General features: G+C 39.7%; 3 protein-coding genes across 3 annotated transcripts in view; 1 reads left to right on the plus strand and 2 right to left on the minus strand.

The window, feature by feature from the left end:
* Positions 1 to 1,069: 1,069 nt before the first annotated feature.
* Positions 1,070 to 7,123, minus strand: LOC135335647 (uncharacterized). Its single transcript, XM_064531203.1, has 2 exons — positions 6,444 to 7,123; positions 1,070 to 6,060 (listed from the first exon to the last, which is right to left on the minus strand). The coding sequence occupies exon 2, from the start codon at positions 6,056 to 6,058 to the stop codon at positions 1,436 to 1,438; it is 4,623 nt and encodes a 1,540-aa protein (XP_064387273.1). The 5' UTR covers positions 6,059 to 6,060; positions 6,444 to 7,123; the 3' UTR covers positions 1,070 to 1,435.
* Positions 7,124 to 11,044: 3,921 nt separating this feature from the next.
* On the minus strand, positions 11,045 to 12,631 carry LOC135335663 (post-GPI attachment to proteins factor 4-like). Its single transcript, XM_064531219.1, has one exon. The coding sequence runs from the start codon at positions 12,249 to 12,251 to the stop codon at positions 11,388 to 11,390; it is 864 nt and encodes a 287-aa protein (XP_064387289.1). The 5' UTR covers positions 12,252 to 12,631; the 3' UTR covers positions 11,045 to 11,387.
* A 47-nt stretch (positions 12,632 to 12,678) lies between these two features.
* LOC135335660 (uncharacterized) overlaps positions 12,679 to 20,305 on the plus strand; it is a 12,384-nt gene continuing 4,757 nt past the window's right edge. Inside the window, exons 1-12 of the mRNA XM_064531215.1 lie at positions 12,679 to 13,084; positions 13,711 to 13,922; positions 14,041 to 14,502; positions 14,587 to 14,782; positions 17,159 to 17,296; positions 17,946 to 18,160; positions 18,333 to 18,447; positions 18,533 to 18,641; positions 18,752 to 18,862; positions 18,948 to 19,093; positions 19,582 to 19,780; positions 19,937 to 20,084. Of these exons, the coding sequence (XP_064387285.1) occupies positions 12,776 to 13,084; positions 13,711 to 13,922; positions 14,041 to 14,502; positions 14,587 to 14,782; positions 17,159 to 17,296; positions 17,946 to 18,160; positions 18,333 to 18,447; positions 18,533 to 18,641; positions 18,752 to 18,862; positions 18,948 to 19,093; positions 19,582 to 19,780; positions 19,937 to 20,084 (2,360 nt within the window). The 5' untranslated portion in view covers positions 12,679 to 12,775. The remainder of the gene's footprint in view (positions 13,085 to 13,710; positions 13,923 to 14,040; positions 14,503 to 14,586; positions 14,783 to 17,158; positions 17,297 to 17,945; positions 18,161 to 18,332; positions 18,448 to 18,532; positions 18,642 to 18,751; positions 18,863 to 18,947; positions 19,094 to 19,581; positions 19,781 to 19,936; positions 20,085 to 20,305) is intronic.

Consider the following 20,305-nt stretch of genomic DNA (forward strand, 5'->3'; position numbering starts at 1 on the left):
TGTAGTATCCTAGTAACCATGGACAATATCGTTGAGCAAAAGGAGCAAAATAGGCTTCTGTTTAGATAGACTAGCTGACCAATTTTTTAATTTCGGTCCGGAGACTGAAAAATATCGCCCCCCCCCACCCCCCCTGAAAATTACGGTCCGCCAATCTTTATGGTTTTACTGAGAGCTATGCATAATGGCAGCCTAGGGTCCTCTCCACACCATAATAACATGTAAGGTATAAAGTGTACTGTACGTATTGTATTACGCGTAGACAAGGACATTTCTCTATCGCAAGGTAACACTTCTACACTACTACACCCAGCCAAGGAATCACTCTTTTTTGAATGAAAAAGTATTGACGTGCTTCATTGCACATTCATTCAGATCGAGCTGTTCCGGTATTTATGATACGCTGAGCTTGTAGCTGCCTGTGCACGTATAAATCACACTGTACACTATACGTTGTGCTGGAACAAAGGTTGGTCTGCCCTTGAAAAGTGGTCTTGACCTAAAGATCTACAGTTGCAACAGCTCTTGTTTTCGGCCAATCATCTGGACTGTTTAGAAAAAAATGTTAAGTCCACCCCCCCCTGCCTGACAGAAATTTCAGTGTGGACCAAAATATTCGTGACAGGACCATTAACTGTTTCATTGTGCACAATCCCACATGCTGCTTTCTTTTGCACATCAAGGCAGTAATTGCACGTCGTTAATAACGACGTGCCATTACTGATATGCGATTAATCACTGTAGGAATCTCACAGTGAATAATAGGACAACATGCGATTATGTCCTTAAAACTGCGTCACTAACAATTAACAATCAAAAGTATGGCTAAGGGTGCAATATGGGATTAATAGCACGAGTAACAAGCAATGGCAAGGATGCCGAGCGCTATTAACCTTGCCAGTGCTTGTTATGAGTGCTAATCGCATGTTGTTCTATTATTCACTGTGAGATTCGTACAGTGAATTAATTGCGTATCAAGTTCAAAACAACTAGTGGATAAAATAGAGAGAGTGCAGAATAGAGCAATGAGAACTATTCTAGAAAAACCAAGTGGCACAAAATCAGAACCCCTTAGAGGAGAACTGGGTTGGGCTAAACTATCATCAAGAAGACAGTTACAAACTGGAATTAAAACCTACAAGATTATAAATAGAATCCCACCAAAGTATTTTTCAGGACATTAATACGATCAACAAAAATGAAAATGGCAGAAATAAAAATAATTTTTAATATTCAATACAAATCATAATTATATAGATATAATACATGTATATATACATGTAGCGCAACCATTTTTTCAGTGTTAATACAGAAAGCCTCTTTAAAACTAAAATTGCCTACAACAGCTAATCACTATTCATGCAGCTAACTAGTGAAAACGAACATTGTTTTAAGCTGTACATGTAAAATTGTACCAAGTAAGGCAGTTCATACTTCATTGCGCACAGGGTCCGGCGATTTCTGTGTACGTAACAACAGGGCGACGGTTGACTCTTTGAGGGGGAGGGGCTGGCCTGTAGTCATCTGTGGTGAGGGGGGCTAGTTCATCCATGTAGGAGAGTCTCAGCTGTTCCGGCCTCGTAGCTGGTCTGATGATAGGAGGAGTGATGTAGCGATCAGGGTCAGCTTCTTCCACAGCAGCACCATTCGTGTAAGGTGCGTTCACAATGTCTATTTGCTCAGCATTATTAAGTTGCTCATCATTATCATTGGCTGCAAACTGATGCATTGCCATGGCATTCTTAGGTTGTTGGTGCTTTTTCTCTGTAGCACTAATTCTCAACATCTTTGTGACTTCCTTTATCTTGAGCCATATTTTGGTGTTCTTTAGTATAAAGTGGTGGAAATGGTAGCTGATTATTATCACAAAGAGGATAAAAGCTATAGACATTGAAACAATGGTCAGTGTTTCTTGCTGTTGTTGTGTTTCAACAACATAGGAAGTACCAATAGATAGAATGCCGAGATTAAGCAGAAAGAATGTTTCTAGATATTCGTTAAATTGCTTTTTGTGCACTCGGTTGTTCAATGATATCAGTCCGAATGCAATGCATCCAGCAGATAGAACAGGAAGAGACGTATTTGGAGCCATGGAAACTACTAAATTATGAGCAATCAGAGCAAAGAGGAGCAGTCCTACCCAGTAGCGATGCTTGGGAGTGAAGGGAGCATGGTATGTGTCCATGAAACCATTGTAGTATGTGTTCTTGGTCCATATCATAACCTTGGAACAGCGAGGAAACCATTGTCCAAAGAAGAGCAGTACAGTGAACATTACACCAGCAATGAGGATTATGATAGCAGCAATAAACTGAGGGATGCGAATGGGAGTGAAATATTGCACATTGCCGTCGTACAGCCAAATAACTTTGGTTGAACCGTCAGGATAATGCAATTCTGTGAATTGTAGTGCTGCAACAATAAACCGTAAAAATTTAGAATAAGAGAGTAGGACGAGTGTGCCTAGGGCAGCAACTGGGTTCCTGTTGGAGAGGAGCTTTGCAAATGAGTCAAAGTACTTGCTCAAAAGTATAATAAGAAGCATTAGAAGAAACAGGTAAGTGGGAAAGACAAGTTGAAGGAGCACTTTTCCTTGAGAGTTCATTCCATCATAAAAGCAAGTCTCGATTCCCAGGTCAAGATTCACCCATGATACAAAAACGGTTAAAAAGTTGTTTCTAGGAAAGAAAATCGCTCTATTAGCAGCTACTATGTTGGCGTAAAAAATGAGGCCATGAATATTTCCAGTTGCTATAGTGATGTTGAGCACAAGAATTAAAACAACTAACAATATGCCTGCCAGCGCAAATGGAATTAGTTGAAAAAGGTAAAGATTAGAGCATTCTTTACACTTTGACGTAGCCAACACAAGACTGAGTCCTGGTTCACATTCTCCACACAAGACACCACTTCGATTGTAGGCACACTGCTGGTCAGAGTTGCTTAGACTGATGTGAACTGGTTTTTCTACACAATAGTCAAATGCACTGTTACTAACAACATACCCTGTTTTGTTGGTAGTATTTATGAATTCTATCCATATGTTGTTATTACTTTCCAGCTTTATGGTTTCATTTTCCTCCAAACAATTCGTTATCTGATATAGTTGTTGCAAGTCTGGGTCACAGTCACATTTGCACTCAATATCGGACTGAATTGGTTTTAGTCCGATGGGGCATGTGCATGGTAGAAAAGAAACATTGATAAGTTGTCCTGAAATTCCTAAATTGATGCATGGACCATCAGCATAGAGTTCCAGTTGAGCAGAGCTGTCTTGTGAGAATACATTGTACTCTAATTCTGTGCACTGATTGCCAACTATTTGTTCAGCCTGTCCTTCTTTGAGACGGCCAACTCCACTATTAGTGATAACAGAACTGTGAATTGTGGCATTGATTGGATTTCCAACTTGGTCAAAAGCCATAACACTGATTTTGTACGTGTGTCCCTTTTTCGTGAAAACATAGTCACTTTGTGAATAGTTACAAACAGTTACTTGAACAGGCGAAGAGGAAATTGATAACTCAGTGGATGGTTTTACGGTTCTTTTTATGTAGTCCAATCCATTTGAAGAATTGTAATATTCAGCATTTTTTTCTGCTGTACACCTGTCTAACAGACCTCCATAGATGTCTGCTCCTGACTGGGTAGCTGTGTTGTTAGTCATAAATGTGTTGAAGTGGTTTGTTTTCAAACTGGGTTCATTCAAATTGATTGTTTGAATAAAGCAGTCCTTAAAAATGGATTGAGTAGCACCAGTTTCGATGACCCCTCCTCTGCAGGCACCACTCTCTGTGTCATCTGCAACAAATATTCCCCCTCCGTACTGTGCCAAGTTGTTGTTAATCATTAGCTTTACATATACTTTATCAACATCTTCATAGTCTTTTTTAAATAAGTACAGTTTTGAACTTTGCCGAAGAAACACTCCACCTCCACTAGCAGTTGCTGTGTTTGAGTCGATGTTAACGTGTGATCGAGTTAGTTTAATGGTTGTAGCTACTGCATAAATACCTCCACCATTCTCAGCAATGTTGTCAACAATGTTTGCAGGAATTCGTAACACAGATTGAAAATCAACTCTACTTGAATGAGCATAAATTCCTCCACCATCCTGGTGTGCTGTGTTGAGATTGATTGTTATTGGCTCATTTACTATGAGTGTACCCACACTCAGAAATATTCCTCCTCCAGATGTAGCCGTGTTTTTCTTCAGCGTACAGTCAGAGATGAACACAGTACTGCCAAAATCACCATTAATCGCTCCACCATTTGCGTCAGCTCTGTTGTTTATTAGTGTGCTGTTTGAGATAGACGCAGTGCCTGAGTAAACACCAATCGCTCCACCATTGTCAGCACTGTTGTTTGTCAGTGTGCTATTGAAGATGGACACACCGCCTGAGTAGTTATCAATCGCTCCACCATTCTCGTCAGCACAGTTGTTTGTCAGCTCACTGCCAGAGATAGAAACATTGCTTGAACTACTATCAATTGCTCCACCATAGTTATCAGCTCTGTTGTTTTTCAGGGTGCTATCGGAGATAGATACACTGCCTGAGTAAACACCGATCGCTCCACCACTCCTATCAGCACTGTTGTTTGTCAGTCTGCTGTCTGAGATAGACATAATGCCTGAGTTAACACGAATCGCTCCACCATTCCTGTTAGCGCTGTTGTTTGTTACTATGCTGTCAAAGATAGACACAGTGCCAGAGTGATTATCAATAGCTCCACCATTTATGCCAGCACTGTTGTGAGTCAGTGTACTGTCGGAGATAGAAACAATGCCTGAATTAAAATCAATCGCTCCACCATTCCCGTCAGCTCTATTGTTTGTCAGTAAGCTATCAGAGATGGTCACATTGCTTGAGTAAAAACCAATTGCTCCACCACTCCAATCAGCACTGTTGTTTGTGAGTGTGCTGTCGGCGATGGACACACTGCCTAAATTAACATCAATCGCTCCACCATAGTGGTCAGCACTGTTGTTTGTCAGGGTGCTATTGAAGATGGTCACACTTCCTTTGTAAATACGAATCGCTCCACCACTCCCGTCCACTCTGTTGTTTGTGAGTGTGCTGTGTGAGATGTTCACACTACTGCCTGAGCCAACATGAATCGCTCCACCATAGCCAGCACTGTTGTTTGTCAGGGTGCTATTGAAGATGGTCACACTTCCATTGTGAATACCAATCGCTCCACCAATCATATTGACAATGTTGTTTGTGAGTGTGCTGTATGAGATGTTCACACTACTGCCTGAGCCAGCATAAAACGCTCCACCATCCTGAGAAGCTTTGTTATTCGTGAAGTTACACCAAGTGATCACTACAGTACCAGATACCACTTCTATTGCTCCTCCCCTAGTACTAGCACTGTTATACTTGAACTCTGTGTTGTTGAGATGTGCATTGTTTGACTCACTGTAAACTGCACCTCCATCATTTCTAGTGAATACACTGTTTGTTATGCACACATCATCAGCCTCAACGTGCAGTGCCAAACCAGTGTTGTTCATGAAGAGAGTGCTCTCAATTGTTACAGTTTGAGTTTTAGCAATCTTAACTATGTGAGTGTGATTGAGTAATTCAAAGTCCATAAAGTAGCAGTCATTGATATAGACATCGTGGGCACTGTCAATGATCAATCCTTGATGTGAATTTTGTGGTCCATCATTCACTCCAATGAAACCAAAATGTTTAATGCTCAATTTTGTAATACTAACAAAACGTATTACACCATTGCCATTGAATCTAACTTCAACTGCACTTTTGTTCTGACTGGTAATATGCACGTGTGAGAAGTTAATAATCAATAACTGCTCAGTTAACACATGATCTCCAGGTAGAAAGCTCAAAGTGAGATTGTCTCCACCAGATAACAAGTCGGTTTGAACAAGCTGCTCGAGAGTAAAACAAGTTCCATTTCGATATCCATTACACAAGTCGGTTGAATTCACTGGCACAATGTGATAGTGCTCACTCCTGGTAGCAGTAGCTATGGCGATCAGTAGCACTAACCAGCTGAGAATGTTTCTAGACAGCATATCTTGCCGCATATCTGAGGTGCATGCATGTATATATGATGATGATTGTATAATATACTGCTTCAATATTTTGTACATTGCAAACCCTACGGTGTAGGGGTTGGTAGATTATGCTGGCATAATAGGCACCTTTAAGGCAGGTTTTGGAAGTACAAGTCAGTACAAAGCACCCACAGTACAATCATTTTACAAGCCTGGTGGATAATTATCTCCTTGGCATTCTATATTTAATATAGTGTTAATAGACATGCAGAGTCGTGTGGCCATTATTTATTAGTTTAATGTTCTTGTGCGACGACATGGAGTCTATGCTGTGCTTTGGAGGAATAATGTGAGGCCAAGCGGCTTAAGGAAGAATACTAGGCTGTTAATATTATACTAGTAATCTTCAACTCACTGTTATAAATGGATGCACTTTTTTCTGCTTTACACTTTCACTCGTTATTATGCCTCGAGGCGTAGCCGCACGAGGGATACGGTAAAGCTGACTGTGTGTGTGTCTGTCTGTCTGTGTGTGTGTGTATTCCAGCTATAACTGCTCAACGGTTACAATGCGACGAAAACTAACAGCTTCTATAGGCTTCTAGCCACGTTCTCTTGGATTTTGATTCGTGGATTAGCAAACTAAAGCTTCTTTCTCGAGTTATGGCTAGTTTGACTCACATTGAAGGCTGTTGCAGTCTCTTCAGGATCTTTCATAGCATCATCTGTCCGCACAAACTTTCTATTCAACATATGAGTTAGCCTTGCACTCAAGCGCTAGCTTTTTGTTAGCTACAATACTCACAAAATATCTGTTAAAACAGCTAGCTAGCAGTAGCCATTTGCGAAATTGATCTCTTTGGACACACCCTTTAATTATTCCTATATGGATGTAATGCGCATGCGCGCTCATTCCCCACGTGTGAGAAAATAATATCCAGATCCAGATCCTCCTGGCAGAATCAAGCCACAAAACACTACCATATAACAATATAGATAACAATATGCATGTACACAGGTCTTTTCTTCTTAGATATTATATACACTGAACTACAGATCCTGGAAGAATCAATTTTCTTCTTTCTTGAGGTCCTGGTAAGCTACATAATACAATAAATAACAACAATAGATGCATGTAAATAGTCTTTTCTTCTCAGTGATCTGACTTTATATAGATAAGCTAACTTTAATATAAAATTCATTATAGAAACTAATAACACTCTAATACTTTAGAGTGAAAGCAAAAACATGGCGAGAGGCATTAGCACAGCGCCAGCTTGAACACTAGTTCTTCCTAGTGATCACCTCATCATATATATAGACGTAGCACATGTATAGTAGTACTGTACTGGTACATTATATGAGTATACAATTATGGGCTTAACACATCCTTCTGGCTCATAAAGTTCCCGCAGCTGTCAAAGCTAACATGTGCACTGAACCCTTCTTTCTTTGTGCTAATTGTATTTTGACCTCCTAAAGGTATAGCTAGCCAAACTGAATGTCATGCAATTTCCGGGAAATAAAAATAAACATCTTTTAAAATTTCCTGAAAACACCCAGTTTTGGCTAGCTACTACCTATGCACTGTAATATAGCGTAATTTCATTGTAATTTCATTGTTCTAGAGTCATGCATGTATTTATATAGTCTCATGCCAATGCACCGTATAGCGGGTATAATTAATTATTTTGAGGGTAGAGAAGTTTCTGCATATCCCATGTCACCGTGAGAACATTGAGAACACTTATTTAGTGTCTTTCGCCACTCTGTGCCTTCATACAATTGTGTACATAATTGTAACAATCGCTAATTAGGGGGTGATCAGTTACTAGGTAACGAAGATGGTGTCAAGATACCTCTGAGGTCTGCGCTATATATATATCTGTTACAAGTCATTTCAATGTATGGTTCATGATTATATGAATTGTTGCTTATTCTGTATTTAGGGAAAGGGTTAAGCTACCCACGAATTCAATATCGCATTTCTACGAGTCATTCCGCAAAAGTATACCTTCGAAGTATATTCGCTATACGGTAATCCAATGTCTATACTTACATTATATTATTATCGTATAGTAGGTATTTTTCTTTAGTGCAAATTTTCGTATATGAACTGCCCAATTGTAATACTCGTATGAACTGCCCAATTGTAATACTCGTACGAACATAATAATTTAGTTTAGATTTTTTAAATTCTACGTGTGTCTCTATTTTCGACACTGTGCACTCCCTATACATACCAGGCATGCAAGAAGTCGAAGGACAATCATGCATGCGTTTCATTTTAGTGAGCTCAGTGCTGTGAAATATTTTATGATGCACAGGAAAAATAACAGTAGCTGTAATAAATAAAGGTGGCAACGTAATTTTGAAGCTGTATAAATATGTCTATAATGACTGTTGCTGTACACAAATAATTAGATTTTGCAGCGTCATAAACATGGCTACGTTTTAGACAGTGCATGCATGTGGGGACTGACCAAGCATTCATTTGTTGGGTGTGTATCATAAAACCAAACATTCGTAGACCAAGCATTCATGTCATTATGTACATGTGGGGTGAATGATTTTTTTTTATTTCATGCTAGGAGATTTTGAAACTTAGTAAATGTGGCTAGATTGTAGACAGTGGGGACTGACCAAGCATTCATTTGTTGGGTGTGTATCATAACCAAATTCGTAGACCAAGCATTCATGTCATTGTGTACATGTGGGGTGAATGAATTTTTTTTTATTTCATGCTGGGAGATTTTGAAACTTAGTAAATGTGGCTAGATTGTAGACAGTGGGGACTGACCAAGCATATGTAGGGTGCGTGCACTGCTCATGACCAAGCATTAATAGACCAAGCATTCATATATGGAGTAGACGTATTGTTTTTCTGGAGTACACAGATTGGTAAAAGTGATAGCAAAGTGTTACCACAATAAGGTGAACGATATAGTCATCGACGATTAGACGAAGTATTGGCTAGTGCTGACTACCTGTTCTTGCAGGTATTTTAAACATGGAAGGTGCCAAATGTTTTATATAGGCCGTTGTGTATTGCATGCTTTTTGCTGCATATAATTATTATAGCACACTCTATTTTTTACAGTATATAGATTCGCCCTCGGTTCTGATGTAGTGGACAATAACAATAATAATAATTTATGTGGCTTTCTATGGGGTAGCTAGCCTATACATTATAAGACCTAACACGAACTGGCTAAAAAACTCTACAAATCTATATTATCTGGAACTTGTTAGATCAAAGAGCAAAAGAAGCTACTTCAACAAATATACACTTTTTAACATTTTTAGCTGTGTAATTAACTTTGTTTGTTTGTTTATGTTTTTTTTGTTTTGTTTTTTTTTGTCTGTAATTCTTTTCAGGGCTCTCAGGAAGACCAGCAATAATTATTGCTGATGAGACTTTCGATCCCTGTTTAAATAAAATATTACTACTAGACTACTAGTATTACGTATACATTAGTATTCAGTTGCACATCGTCAAGGCAGTAATTTATGGCGCAATATTAGTGCCAAAATTAGAGTATATACGTATTTGTATCTAGGGGGTACTCTTTTTGTAAACTGGTATAGAAAATAAACATTCAGGGGTACACTTTTTAGTGTAGACTATCACTTGGGGGTACTCTTATCAGTTTAGGTACACAAATAATTCTTTTGAGGGTACCTACTCTTCCATATTATAATGACCTGAAGAGTACTGAACTAAAAAGAGTACCCTCAAATAAAAAGAGTATACCCTCAAATAAAAAAGAGTACCATCAAATAAAAAGAGTACCCCCAAATAATTTCTAAGGTTTAAAGTACACGCACTTTAACCTCTACTTAGAGGTGTGGCTTGTATTTCTATTTAGAGCGCCCCTTAGAATTGTGAGCAATTATTATTAAGGTTATTGAACAGTCCCTTGGAAGTCTGGTGTGGAAGCTGCTGATAGCTGATTTATAGAGAACTGTTGACTGATATTGTTGATGGCTCGTTGAGTCAAACAGAGGCCGAAGCCCTGGGCTATGTAGCACACGCTGTCTTTAGAGGACATGCTGGTGGCAAGACCATACAGTTGCGAGCAGATTTTGTACACCTACCTTAGCTTCTGAAGAAGTGGGAAGGCCTTCATCAGATCCCTTATGATTGATTACAATAAGTGTTCTAAGGGACTACCAAAAATTGATGTTTATTATTAATTTTTATGAGACTAGATAAAAAAATTATAATTACGGTGCTAAGTAATAATTATTACATAGACAAAAAGGTACATTGTACTTGAAGTCTAAGGATGTGCTCTAAATAGAAATACAAGTAGAGGTTAAAGTACGTGAACTTTAACCTCAGAAATTATTTGGGGGTACTCTTTTTATTTGAGGGTACTCTTTTTATTTTGAGGGTACTCTTTTATTTTGGGGTACTCTTTTTAGTTCAGTATGGAAAAATATATTTTAGGGTACTCATGGAAGAGCAGGTACCCTCAAAAGAATTATTTGTGTACCTAAAGTGATAAGATTACCTCCAAGTGATAGTCTACACTAAAAAGTGTACCCCTGAATGTTTATTTTCTATATAAATTATACCAGTTTACAAAAAGAGTACCCCCTAGATACAAATACGTATATACTCTAATTTTGGCACTAATATTGCGCCATAGTAATTGCACGTCGACGAGCAATTACTGCCTTGACGACTGCACGTTCGAATAACAGCCGCGGCTAATTTTTTACTGAAACTGCAACTACAAACTGCATCACAAACGATTAACAATCAAATAGTATGGCTACTCGTGCAATAAGGGATTAATTAAAGGTGCCTATTAATTATATGCCAGCATAATTCTCACCCCAAAAAATGTGCCTATTTTATGTTCAAACTACCAACCCAACTATAATAATTATTATCTATTAGCTATTTTTTACATTTTCTTTTATACGCCCTTAATTTGTAGTAAACCTGCTCCTGGCAACACTGGCTCTTCATAAGAAGCAAAATGGTACAATAATAATGAAGCAAAATGAGGAGAAAAATTTAATAAAAAAAAAAGGTAATAAAAAGCAAATTAATTTTGTTGTCACTGTATTTTTATAGTATAGCTTAATTAGTTTTAAATGCAAGGGTTCTAATTTTGTCGTGCTATAAAGTATATATAGCTATTGCGTGGGCCCTCGGGCATTATCAAGTGCCAATTGAATGTTATTATACACTGCGCATCCATTATTTTTAGGCAAATATCTTGTGACATAAACTTTGTGTCGCCAGAGTTGATTGGGTCTTGTAAATTAATGTCTTCATCAGTAATAACAAACTATAATACATCACGTATGGAGATGTCTACTAGAAAGTCAACATACGTAAGAACTAAAATCTGAATTCAATTGGGTCCTTCCAACCTTTCCCCAAACTAGATACAAAACCAATGTGTTTGATCAAGTCTGGCACAACCATTAACTGCTTTAAACCTTGCTTCATCACAAACGTATCCAGAGCAATATCTACTGGAAATGATAATGAACAAGTGACTGAGTTCAAGTAGTTAATCAAGTTGCTTATGTGCTCCTGGGGGTACAAAACAGCTGGTGTACAGCAGCCTGGCGCAGGTACAATGAAGTTGAAGTGAAAGGAAATATTTCCAAGTAAAACTAGCCAATGAGGTCTCCCTAGTGTCCACAGAGTGTACATAGAAAAGATGAAAGAGAGTGTGACTAATAAAATGAGATCACATTTTTTGGGATAATTGGTGTGTCTATTCTTGCAGACTATTTGCACAAAGTAAGCGACAGACGTGAGCACAAAAGATCCAATGAGTGAAGTTAGTATCAACTCTTTAATAATATGCAATTCGTTACTCCAGCCCTGCCACTTTGGAGGGTAGAAGAGTTTTAAAAATGCCCAGTCTTGCTTGTAGTGCGGCATACGTTGCTTTAGTATAAATTGCAATCGAGTCATGAAATAAGGCAAGGGTAAGGCATCATCTTCGAAAATTACTGTGTATCTGGCTTTTTTCTTGTAACACCATTGGAGAGCAAACACTAAATCTTCTTTTTCCTTTGAAAACTTGTCTACAGTTGCACTCTGCTTAGGATTAGATATGACTGAAATAGTGCTTGACAGTTTTAACGCTTCTAGGTGGGTGGATCCTTCAGCATTGTACAGGGCAAACACGGAATTTGTTCCAGCTAATTGAGTAACAAGGCCTGCCACAACTTGAGTAAGAAACTCCATGTTGGCTGGTCGGCTTATGCTTACAACAATAAAGCAGAACTCTGGCAGGACACTAGGATCTTTAAAGATTGAAAAGGGATTAGACAGCACAATATTGGCTTCTTGCAAACGAACGAAGTTGTCTTCCAAGTTTCTCTGCTTGTCTCTTTCAGGTGTGGACTGGTAGAATTTGGAATAAGGCAAGTCCTTTCCTATGTAGGGCACAACCAATTACAGCAATTATCGCATAAGTCAGAACAACAACAACAACAAACATCCTTTTAGCAGAACACATTGTGGAGGAATCAGGAATGAGCAGAGGAATGAGGTTATAATCATGACAACATCCTCATTAACCTCGATTCCAGACCGCATTAAAATACTGGAATCGAGGCTACACGTACCCCGCCTCAACCCAAGCTTTTAGGTTGAGGCGGGTATTCGAGACTAAGACTGCAGTACAGTACTGATCATATCGAAGCAGGGAAGCAGGAGACTAGAGCAGAGTGCAAACTAGTGCAGTGAGTGCATGCAAGAGTGTCAGCATGGCATCGTCAAGTCTTTATGGAAATCGTAATGTCAATGCATGGGGTGGTTTGCCTGCTCCTGGGGAGCTGTCCCCCTACAGTGTCAGTATGGATGTGGACATAGACCGCATTGAGAAACTCAGTCACACCCAGGGACTAAGTGCGAACAAGCTGTTAGTTACTAGAAGAGATACAAAGTTCCCAGTCATAGTGAAGACACGGTCTCGACTGGTTATAGAATCTGCAGCTCTGGTCTACAATGAGAGCAAGAGTGTGCCCCTTACTGTGGAGAGCCAGATAAACCGTGTATACGGGACAGTGCTTGAGGTGAGATTGATTGTTGTATTTTCGATACATGAGAGCTTGTTTTTCAGTCCATTCTCAATTCGTTTTATTCCCCATGTGCATTTTTGAAAATGTGTCACCTATAGAAAAATTAGAGCACCCTCATCTTTGTGCATGCTCCAAATGTACCTATTTAACGTTGGGAATTCTGGGGATTGAGCAATAATTATGACTCAGTGCTATAGCTAGCTTGAGTGCAAGTTTTGTGGAGATGTACAATGTACAATGTAGGTGCAAAAAAATTATTCATGCAGAACTTTGACCTCAGGAAAAAATTTAGCTTTGTCTTGGACGTACGCTAAGCCTTATTCTAAATGGGTGTTTGCCATTAGATTTGCAAAGAAAACAGAAAACAGATAGGATCATTGATGAACTACAGCATATTCCGTTCATAGTTGATGAATTGATTCTTGAGACGGTTTCATATGAGTTCAATGCCTCATACAAAATTAAAGACTGGAGCGCAATTAACTGTTATGTCTGAGTCAGCAATACATGGACAGGCAGACAGATGACACACTGATGACACACTGTTGTAACCCGTAGTTGCCTACTCGTGTTTATAGAATGGCTGTATCAACTTTGTTACAACCTCATTTCCCCTGCAGTTGTCTATCCCAGTGGATGCTCCAGTCACCCTGTACACACTGATCGTTGATGGACAGTTTGAGAACAAGCAACCGTTCTCAGTGACCCTCTCTGAACAGGTTGTCGTACTATTCAATGCCTGGTCACACGAGGATGGTGTGTTCATGGAAGAAGAGGACTGGAGACAAGAGTATGTTCTGGAGACCAATGGGAGAGTCTACGCTGGAGATAGGTGATGGTTGTATGTTACTTTCATTCTTTAATCACCTATAACACCTACATGTATAACATCAACCAAACTAGCCATTTTAAAGTGCATATACAACTATTTGCTTTCAATTTCTTGTTAGATACGGGATGGCTTGGAATCTTGCCCTCTATCAACCTGATTCTCTGAGAGCCACACTATTTCTCCTGGAATCTCTGGCTAAGCTCACCTTTGAGGAGAAGAAGAATCCCATTCTTGTGGCTAGAGAGATGTCTGCACTTGTGAACATGCAAGACGAGAATGGGGTGCTGCATGGACGTTGGGATGGCGACTACGCAGATGGACAACCCCCTAATTTCTGGAGAGGAAGTGGACAAATCTTAGAGCAGTTTTTCCGCTCAAAGGGTGAGCCAGTGAGGTATGGACAGTGCTGGGTGTTCTCTGGTGTGCTGCTGAGTGTTTTGAGGATCCTGGGCATTCCCAGTCGCTCTGTAACCAACTTCAACTCTGCCCACGACACCAATCGCAACAGAACCATCGATTTCTACTACGATGAGAACGGTGATGAACTCGAGTATCTCAAGACAGGCGACGACTCAATTTGGTATGTGACTATTATAGTTATTCCACTGTCGTACTGAAGCCAGAAAGTGTACAAATGATGACCTATGTTGTACATATTTCCCAGGAACTTCCATGTTTGGAATGATGCTTGGATGAGTCGACCAGACCTCCCTGCTGGGTTTGGAGGCTGGCAAGCTTTGGATGCTACTCCTCAAGAGGAGAGTCCACAGGGTGGAGGGTACAGGACCGGACCAGCTCCACTCAAGGCCATTAAAGATGGCAACTCTCTTCTGTTTGATACTAACTTCCTCATTGCAGAGGTGAGCAAACCTGTTGAATTTCTCGTCAGTGCTCCAACTCTGACCATAGATAAAAGAGTTAAATGAATTGGCAACGAATCACGTGCTGCATATAAAATGCACATACTGAGCTAAGATACAGCCTCTTAACCCCGGGAACTACTTTTATGGCTGTTTTGGAAAATTTAAATCCCCCCCAACTTTATTATTATTATTATTATTTAATGCCCCTTTATAGTAGGTATCATTTGGCTATTATTTTTTCCCCGATTGCTTAAGAAAGTAGCAAGAGGTACAGAACATTCTTTTTCACTGTTTTAGGATGTTTCTATTATTATAGCTACATGTAAAACTGCCTAAGTAAGTGTACCGTGTCTCATGTATATATCCTTAAGTATCAAATAGAAGTAAAAGTTCAGCAACAGGTTTCTCAACCTGACAGTAAGACAATATGTGTCTCCTTTGGCCATTTTTTCCACGTTACAGTAGGCGGCCTCGATTAAATCTCGGACGAAATGCGGATAGTTTTCGAGGCGCTTAGTGTTGCCTAACCTTCTATCTATGCTCTGACCCAGCACCAAGTGGTCAAGGAAGACGTAGTATTGTTTCCGTGGAAGCCACTGTTGTGTGGGTCTTGGTATTACAGCTGTGTAGCTGTGGGTATGCACAATTTTAATCAGTAAAGTGTTGATTGACCATTGGCATGTAGGTGGCCTTGGGTGGCCTTGCCCAATTTATGCTCAAAATGTTGCCTAGTCTCCAAGTCTCATGCATTCTTACCAATTAGTCTTTAATTCTTACCCATTAGTCTCAAATCATCAACGAGAATTATACTGCAACATCACAGATTTTTTTCTTCTTTCTTTATAAAATTTAATGCAGAGCATAGGTGCGTACCAACTTATACTGCAACATCACAGATTTTTTTTTTCTTTCTTTATAAAATTTAATGCAGAGCATAGGTGCGTACCAACTAGCAGCTGAGAGCTAATATTAAGGTAGCCCTAACAAAAAACAGCAAAAGGCAAAACACAAAAAACAAAAGTAACTAAAAGGTACAGGCAGTGACAAGGACAGTGACATACAAATTAAGTAACAGACACAAAACTGTAAGTAAGGGCAAGCAGACAATTAGTTATAAGTAAGTAATTAATTGAAACAGTCCCGCACATGAGCCTTAAAACTAAGTAAACTACTTGCAGAGACGGCACTGCTTGGTAGGGAATTCCAGAGTGGAACCACATTTACGAAGAATGATGATTGATGAGACAGATGCTTCTATATAAGAAGTATTATTGGTGAAAGAAATCTTAGAAAAAAGTCAACAGTACTACTAGCACCTTCCATACGTATATATTCATATGCTCAGAAGTACGTGTAAAGGTTGCATTATTCATGCTATTGAGCTTCTATATATAAAGTACTTTCTACCAACATTTGGTAAAAATTGCCTAATAGGCTAATTAATACTTTGTGCCTATTAGGCTGGCATAATGCTCAATGCTCCACTGCACCTATTAGTCTCAAAATTCTAGCATAATTGGGCAAGGCCTAGCCTTGGGTTCTAGTCAATGTGGAGGGAGGACACAATTAGCACTTAATTTATGACCTAATTAAATTCTTTAAATGATTCTGTTATTGGACTCACCTACCTACGTGACCTAAGCTATAAGATTTGTGGAGTTGTGTGGAATAATTAGTGCCCATTAGGCCCTGGTAAATTATGCTCCTTTTTCTGCCTATTATGCCTATTATGCTTTTGAGAAGTGGAGCCTAATGGGCACTAATTATTCCATACAACTCCCCAAATTCAGCCTATTATGCTCGTCGAAAGAACCCATTATATGCCCCATATTGACGTCATAAATAATATTTTTTCAGCAATAGTTGTTGTATTGTACATTTCAATACAACAAGAGATAATTGCATTTGTAACATAACTGAAGACAAAAGATTCTTCTAGAAGTATGTAAAAGAGGCATTTAAAAGAGAAAAAACACGTTCAGCAGAAGCAGAGGACCGTTGCATTTGCACCAAACTGACCAAATTCAAAATTTTAACCCTATTATGCTTCAATTATGCCAGCATAATGACCTAACCTATTATGCCCCAAATTATGCTGGCATAATTTGCCAGGGCCTAGTGCCCATAAGGTTAATTGTGTCCTCCCTAGCTCCTCTGGGTTGTTGGGGCGAGCCCTGAGGCTCGATCCATAGTAGCGAGTAGTACAGAGACTTGCGGTGTGATCCTGTTTGCACATTCATTTTAATTTGTTGAGAGAGAAAGTGTTCAGGTATACATATATGTATGATTCTGTCTGTTTGTTTTTATTTGTTGACAGGTAAAATTTATTTGTTTGGCTCTGTAAATTTAGAAAGTAAACTATTTTGCACACAGGTGAATGCTGACATCAAGAAGTACAGTGTGGGGAGTGATGGAGCCCCTCGCCTGTTTGAGGTGGACAAGAAAACTGTAGGACAGGGCATCTCCACTAAAAAAGTCGGTTCCTGGAGGAGGGAGGACATCACACATCTGGTGAGGAAATATCTGGGGACTGTACAAATGAAAGCACCGCGCGCGTGTGCTGATGCCTCGGTGGAGATACGTAGCATTACTGCATAATTATCATGATGAACATTTTGTTTTGAGAATCACGGGGAAACTCAAGAGTGGGTAATGATCGACCATGATTGTTGTTAAAAACGATCGATGCCAAAAGTTAAAAAAATTAACGGGTGCATCAGCAGAGCCTTGCAGCTCTCTTCTCACTCTTGCAGCTACTAGTAGCTAGCGTTCTAGTGCAGAGCTATATTTTGTTGTTGTACATGTACACTGTAACTACTAAGTAGAGTAGCAACACTCGGTGAACAAGTATAATTGCTACGCACTCTTCTGAAAAGGCTGCAATGGCATTCCAAATAAGCAAAACTAGGCATAACTCGAGAACGAAGCATTATTTTGCAAATCCACAAATTGAAATCCAAGAAAACATGACTAGAAGCCTATAGAAACTCTTCTTGCACTTAATTGCCTTGAGCAGCTATAGCAATCTACACAGACACCCAGACAAACACACTACCGTATACCTCGCTTGCGCATGCGCACCGATACATAATTATCATTTCCATGTAGGTCAAAACACAAGCACAAGTTTTTTCTGATAGTTTGAACCTTCCTCCCACAGTATAAGTACCCTGAAGGTAGTGACTGGGAGCGACGCGCTCTGTACGAAGGTTATGAAGACCTGTTAAAAGAAGTTCATAATGTTGAGTTCAAGATTCCTGAGCAGAGCTGCAAGTTTGGCGAGGATGTGACCTTCGTGGTGAGGGTCACTAACAAGGAACGTCAGCACCGCATCAAGGGAAAGATCCGCTGTATTGCTGTCTCTTACACTGGAAGGTACATGCAGCGGTTGTGGGCATGTATTTGGTGCTTAGGTGCTTAAACCTTGCTAAATGCGTGCATGTACATGTATATGTAGGTCCAATTAATAATGTAAGGGCTAGCGCTAGAAAGCAAAAGGCTAAACGCTCTTATGTGGTTTAATTATTCCACCGTATCCTTCAAACAGGGAGTTGCGTGAGGTAGTATCAGAGGTGGTGGATGTCAAGGTAAACAAGGGGAAGACAGAGACTGTGCAGCTTACAGTGGAGGGAGCTATCTTCAGCGAGTTCCCAGGAACAAAGGTGAGAGCACTGCCTCTTTCAGAGCCTTACCCTACAAAATAATATCTGGTTCTGTATTGATTTTTATTCCGTGGTGCATGTGTAGGTGTACTTGAAGTTTGTGGTGTATCTGGCTGTTCATGGAACCTCTCAGATATTTTCCCAAACAGTTTCCATCTCCCCAGCCGCACCAGAAATCAAACTGACGGCTCCAGGTAAAAAAACTTCATCCCACATTGTTAGCTAACGAACAAGTATAATAATTATGCAGCTCACTGCACAGCAATTAATTACGTGTAACTTGGTTCTCTGACATCTCTCACAGACCAAGTAGTAATTGGCAAAGAGACTGATGCTGTAGTCACTTTCAAGAACCCTCTACCTTTTGAAATGAATGAGACCACTCTCAACATCGACTCAGATCAGCTACTTCCAGGTAATTGATTGATTAATTGTTCATTAATTGTACATGTACTGATGCATGCATAGGCTCAGCTATAATTATTTATTCTTTTACACAGAAGACATCATAGTGAACATTGGCACTCTCGAGGCTGGGGCCGAGTTTAGTTATGGCTTCAAGCTCACTGGAGAGAAACTGGGCAAGTTCACTCTCATTGTGGGACTTAACTCCAACAAGACAGAGATGGTCACGGGGGAAAAAGAGGTATCCTGCTTTTGTATTGACGTTGTTTCACTGCATGGGCAGCGCCTGGGAGTTCCAGGACTCTGATTATTATTTTATTGTGGTAGTATGATCAAGAGTTCATAATAAAAGAGAGAGTGTATCGAACGAAGCATTATCTTGCATTAGGAAAGTACCGTGGTTTCCTGCTTGGTATTTGACCTATCTGAACACTTGGAGCCGCCACTTGCCTCGAGGCAGTAAAAATGTTATTGCCAAAATTAATTGTCATTATTGTGATCACGCGTTTCAGACAGAAAGTCATGCTACTTTCTGAATACATCTGATGTACAATATTCGTGCATTTGATACTCTCTTTCTTTTATAATGGACTCTTGGTACGATGTATAATTATTATGTAGTGTATAGGATCAAAAATTTCAGAATAAATTTAGTACGGCATGCACAGTTACTAAAATAATGTGATGCAGCCACTGAATATGATATAATTATTATACATGTACATGTAGGTTGAGGTTGTCAAGTCAATGGAGCCCGCCCCTCCCCCAGTTATTGCCATAGAAACGTTATCAATCACAGATGTGGACCTTCAATTGAAGGACAACTCTATGAAGCACCGCACAGCCAGGTACGAATACCCCGGCCTGGTGGTGAGGAGGGGTGAGAGCTTCAAGCTCACTGTCACCACTGCCAATGCTTTGCCACAAGGTACGTTTTGTTTTAGAAATCACTGAGGTTGTTTCGTCTCAATTAAATATCATGCAAGCTCTCAACTTGCTCTCAACTTTTGATGTCCAATTTTTCGGGCTTCAAAGAAAGGCTTGTAACCCCTTCCCAATCACATCTTCAATGTCTCCCTCCCAGATTCAAAGGTGGTGACCAGAGCAGTATTCCAGCTGTCCACTAGCAAGGTCCAGTCTCGCTACTCATTTGAAGTGACTGCTCTATCTCATGCGAATGGCAACACTATCCAAGTGGAGCTCAAACCTCCCTCTAATACACCTATAGGAGTGTGAGTTTAATACTGTACAGTAACTGTAGATCGGAAAATAACATAATAATAGTTCGACTGCTGTAACCCTGTATGTATGTTTATATATAATTACAGCATTGTGTAATCATTATGAGTTTTATAGATCGGTGCCATGGGAAAATAATAGTTCAATCGCTCTAACTGCATGCACACATGTAATGCTAACCAAGGTGTTACAGGGGAAAAGGGAAATATTCGGT

This window comes from Halichondria panicea, chromosome 4 (genome assembly GCF_963675165.1).
Source record: "Halichondria panicea chromosome 4, odHalPani1.1, whole genome shotgun sequence".
NCBI classification, from domain to species: domain Eukaryota; kingdom Metazoa; phylum Porifera; class Demospongiae; order Suberitida; family Halichondriidae; genus Halichondria; species Halichondria panicea.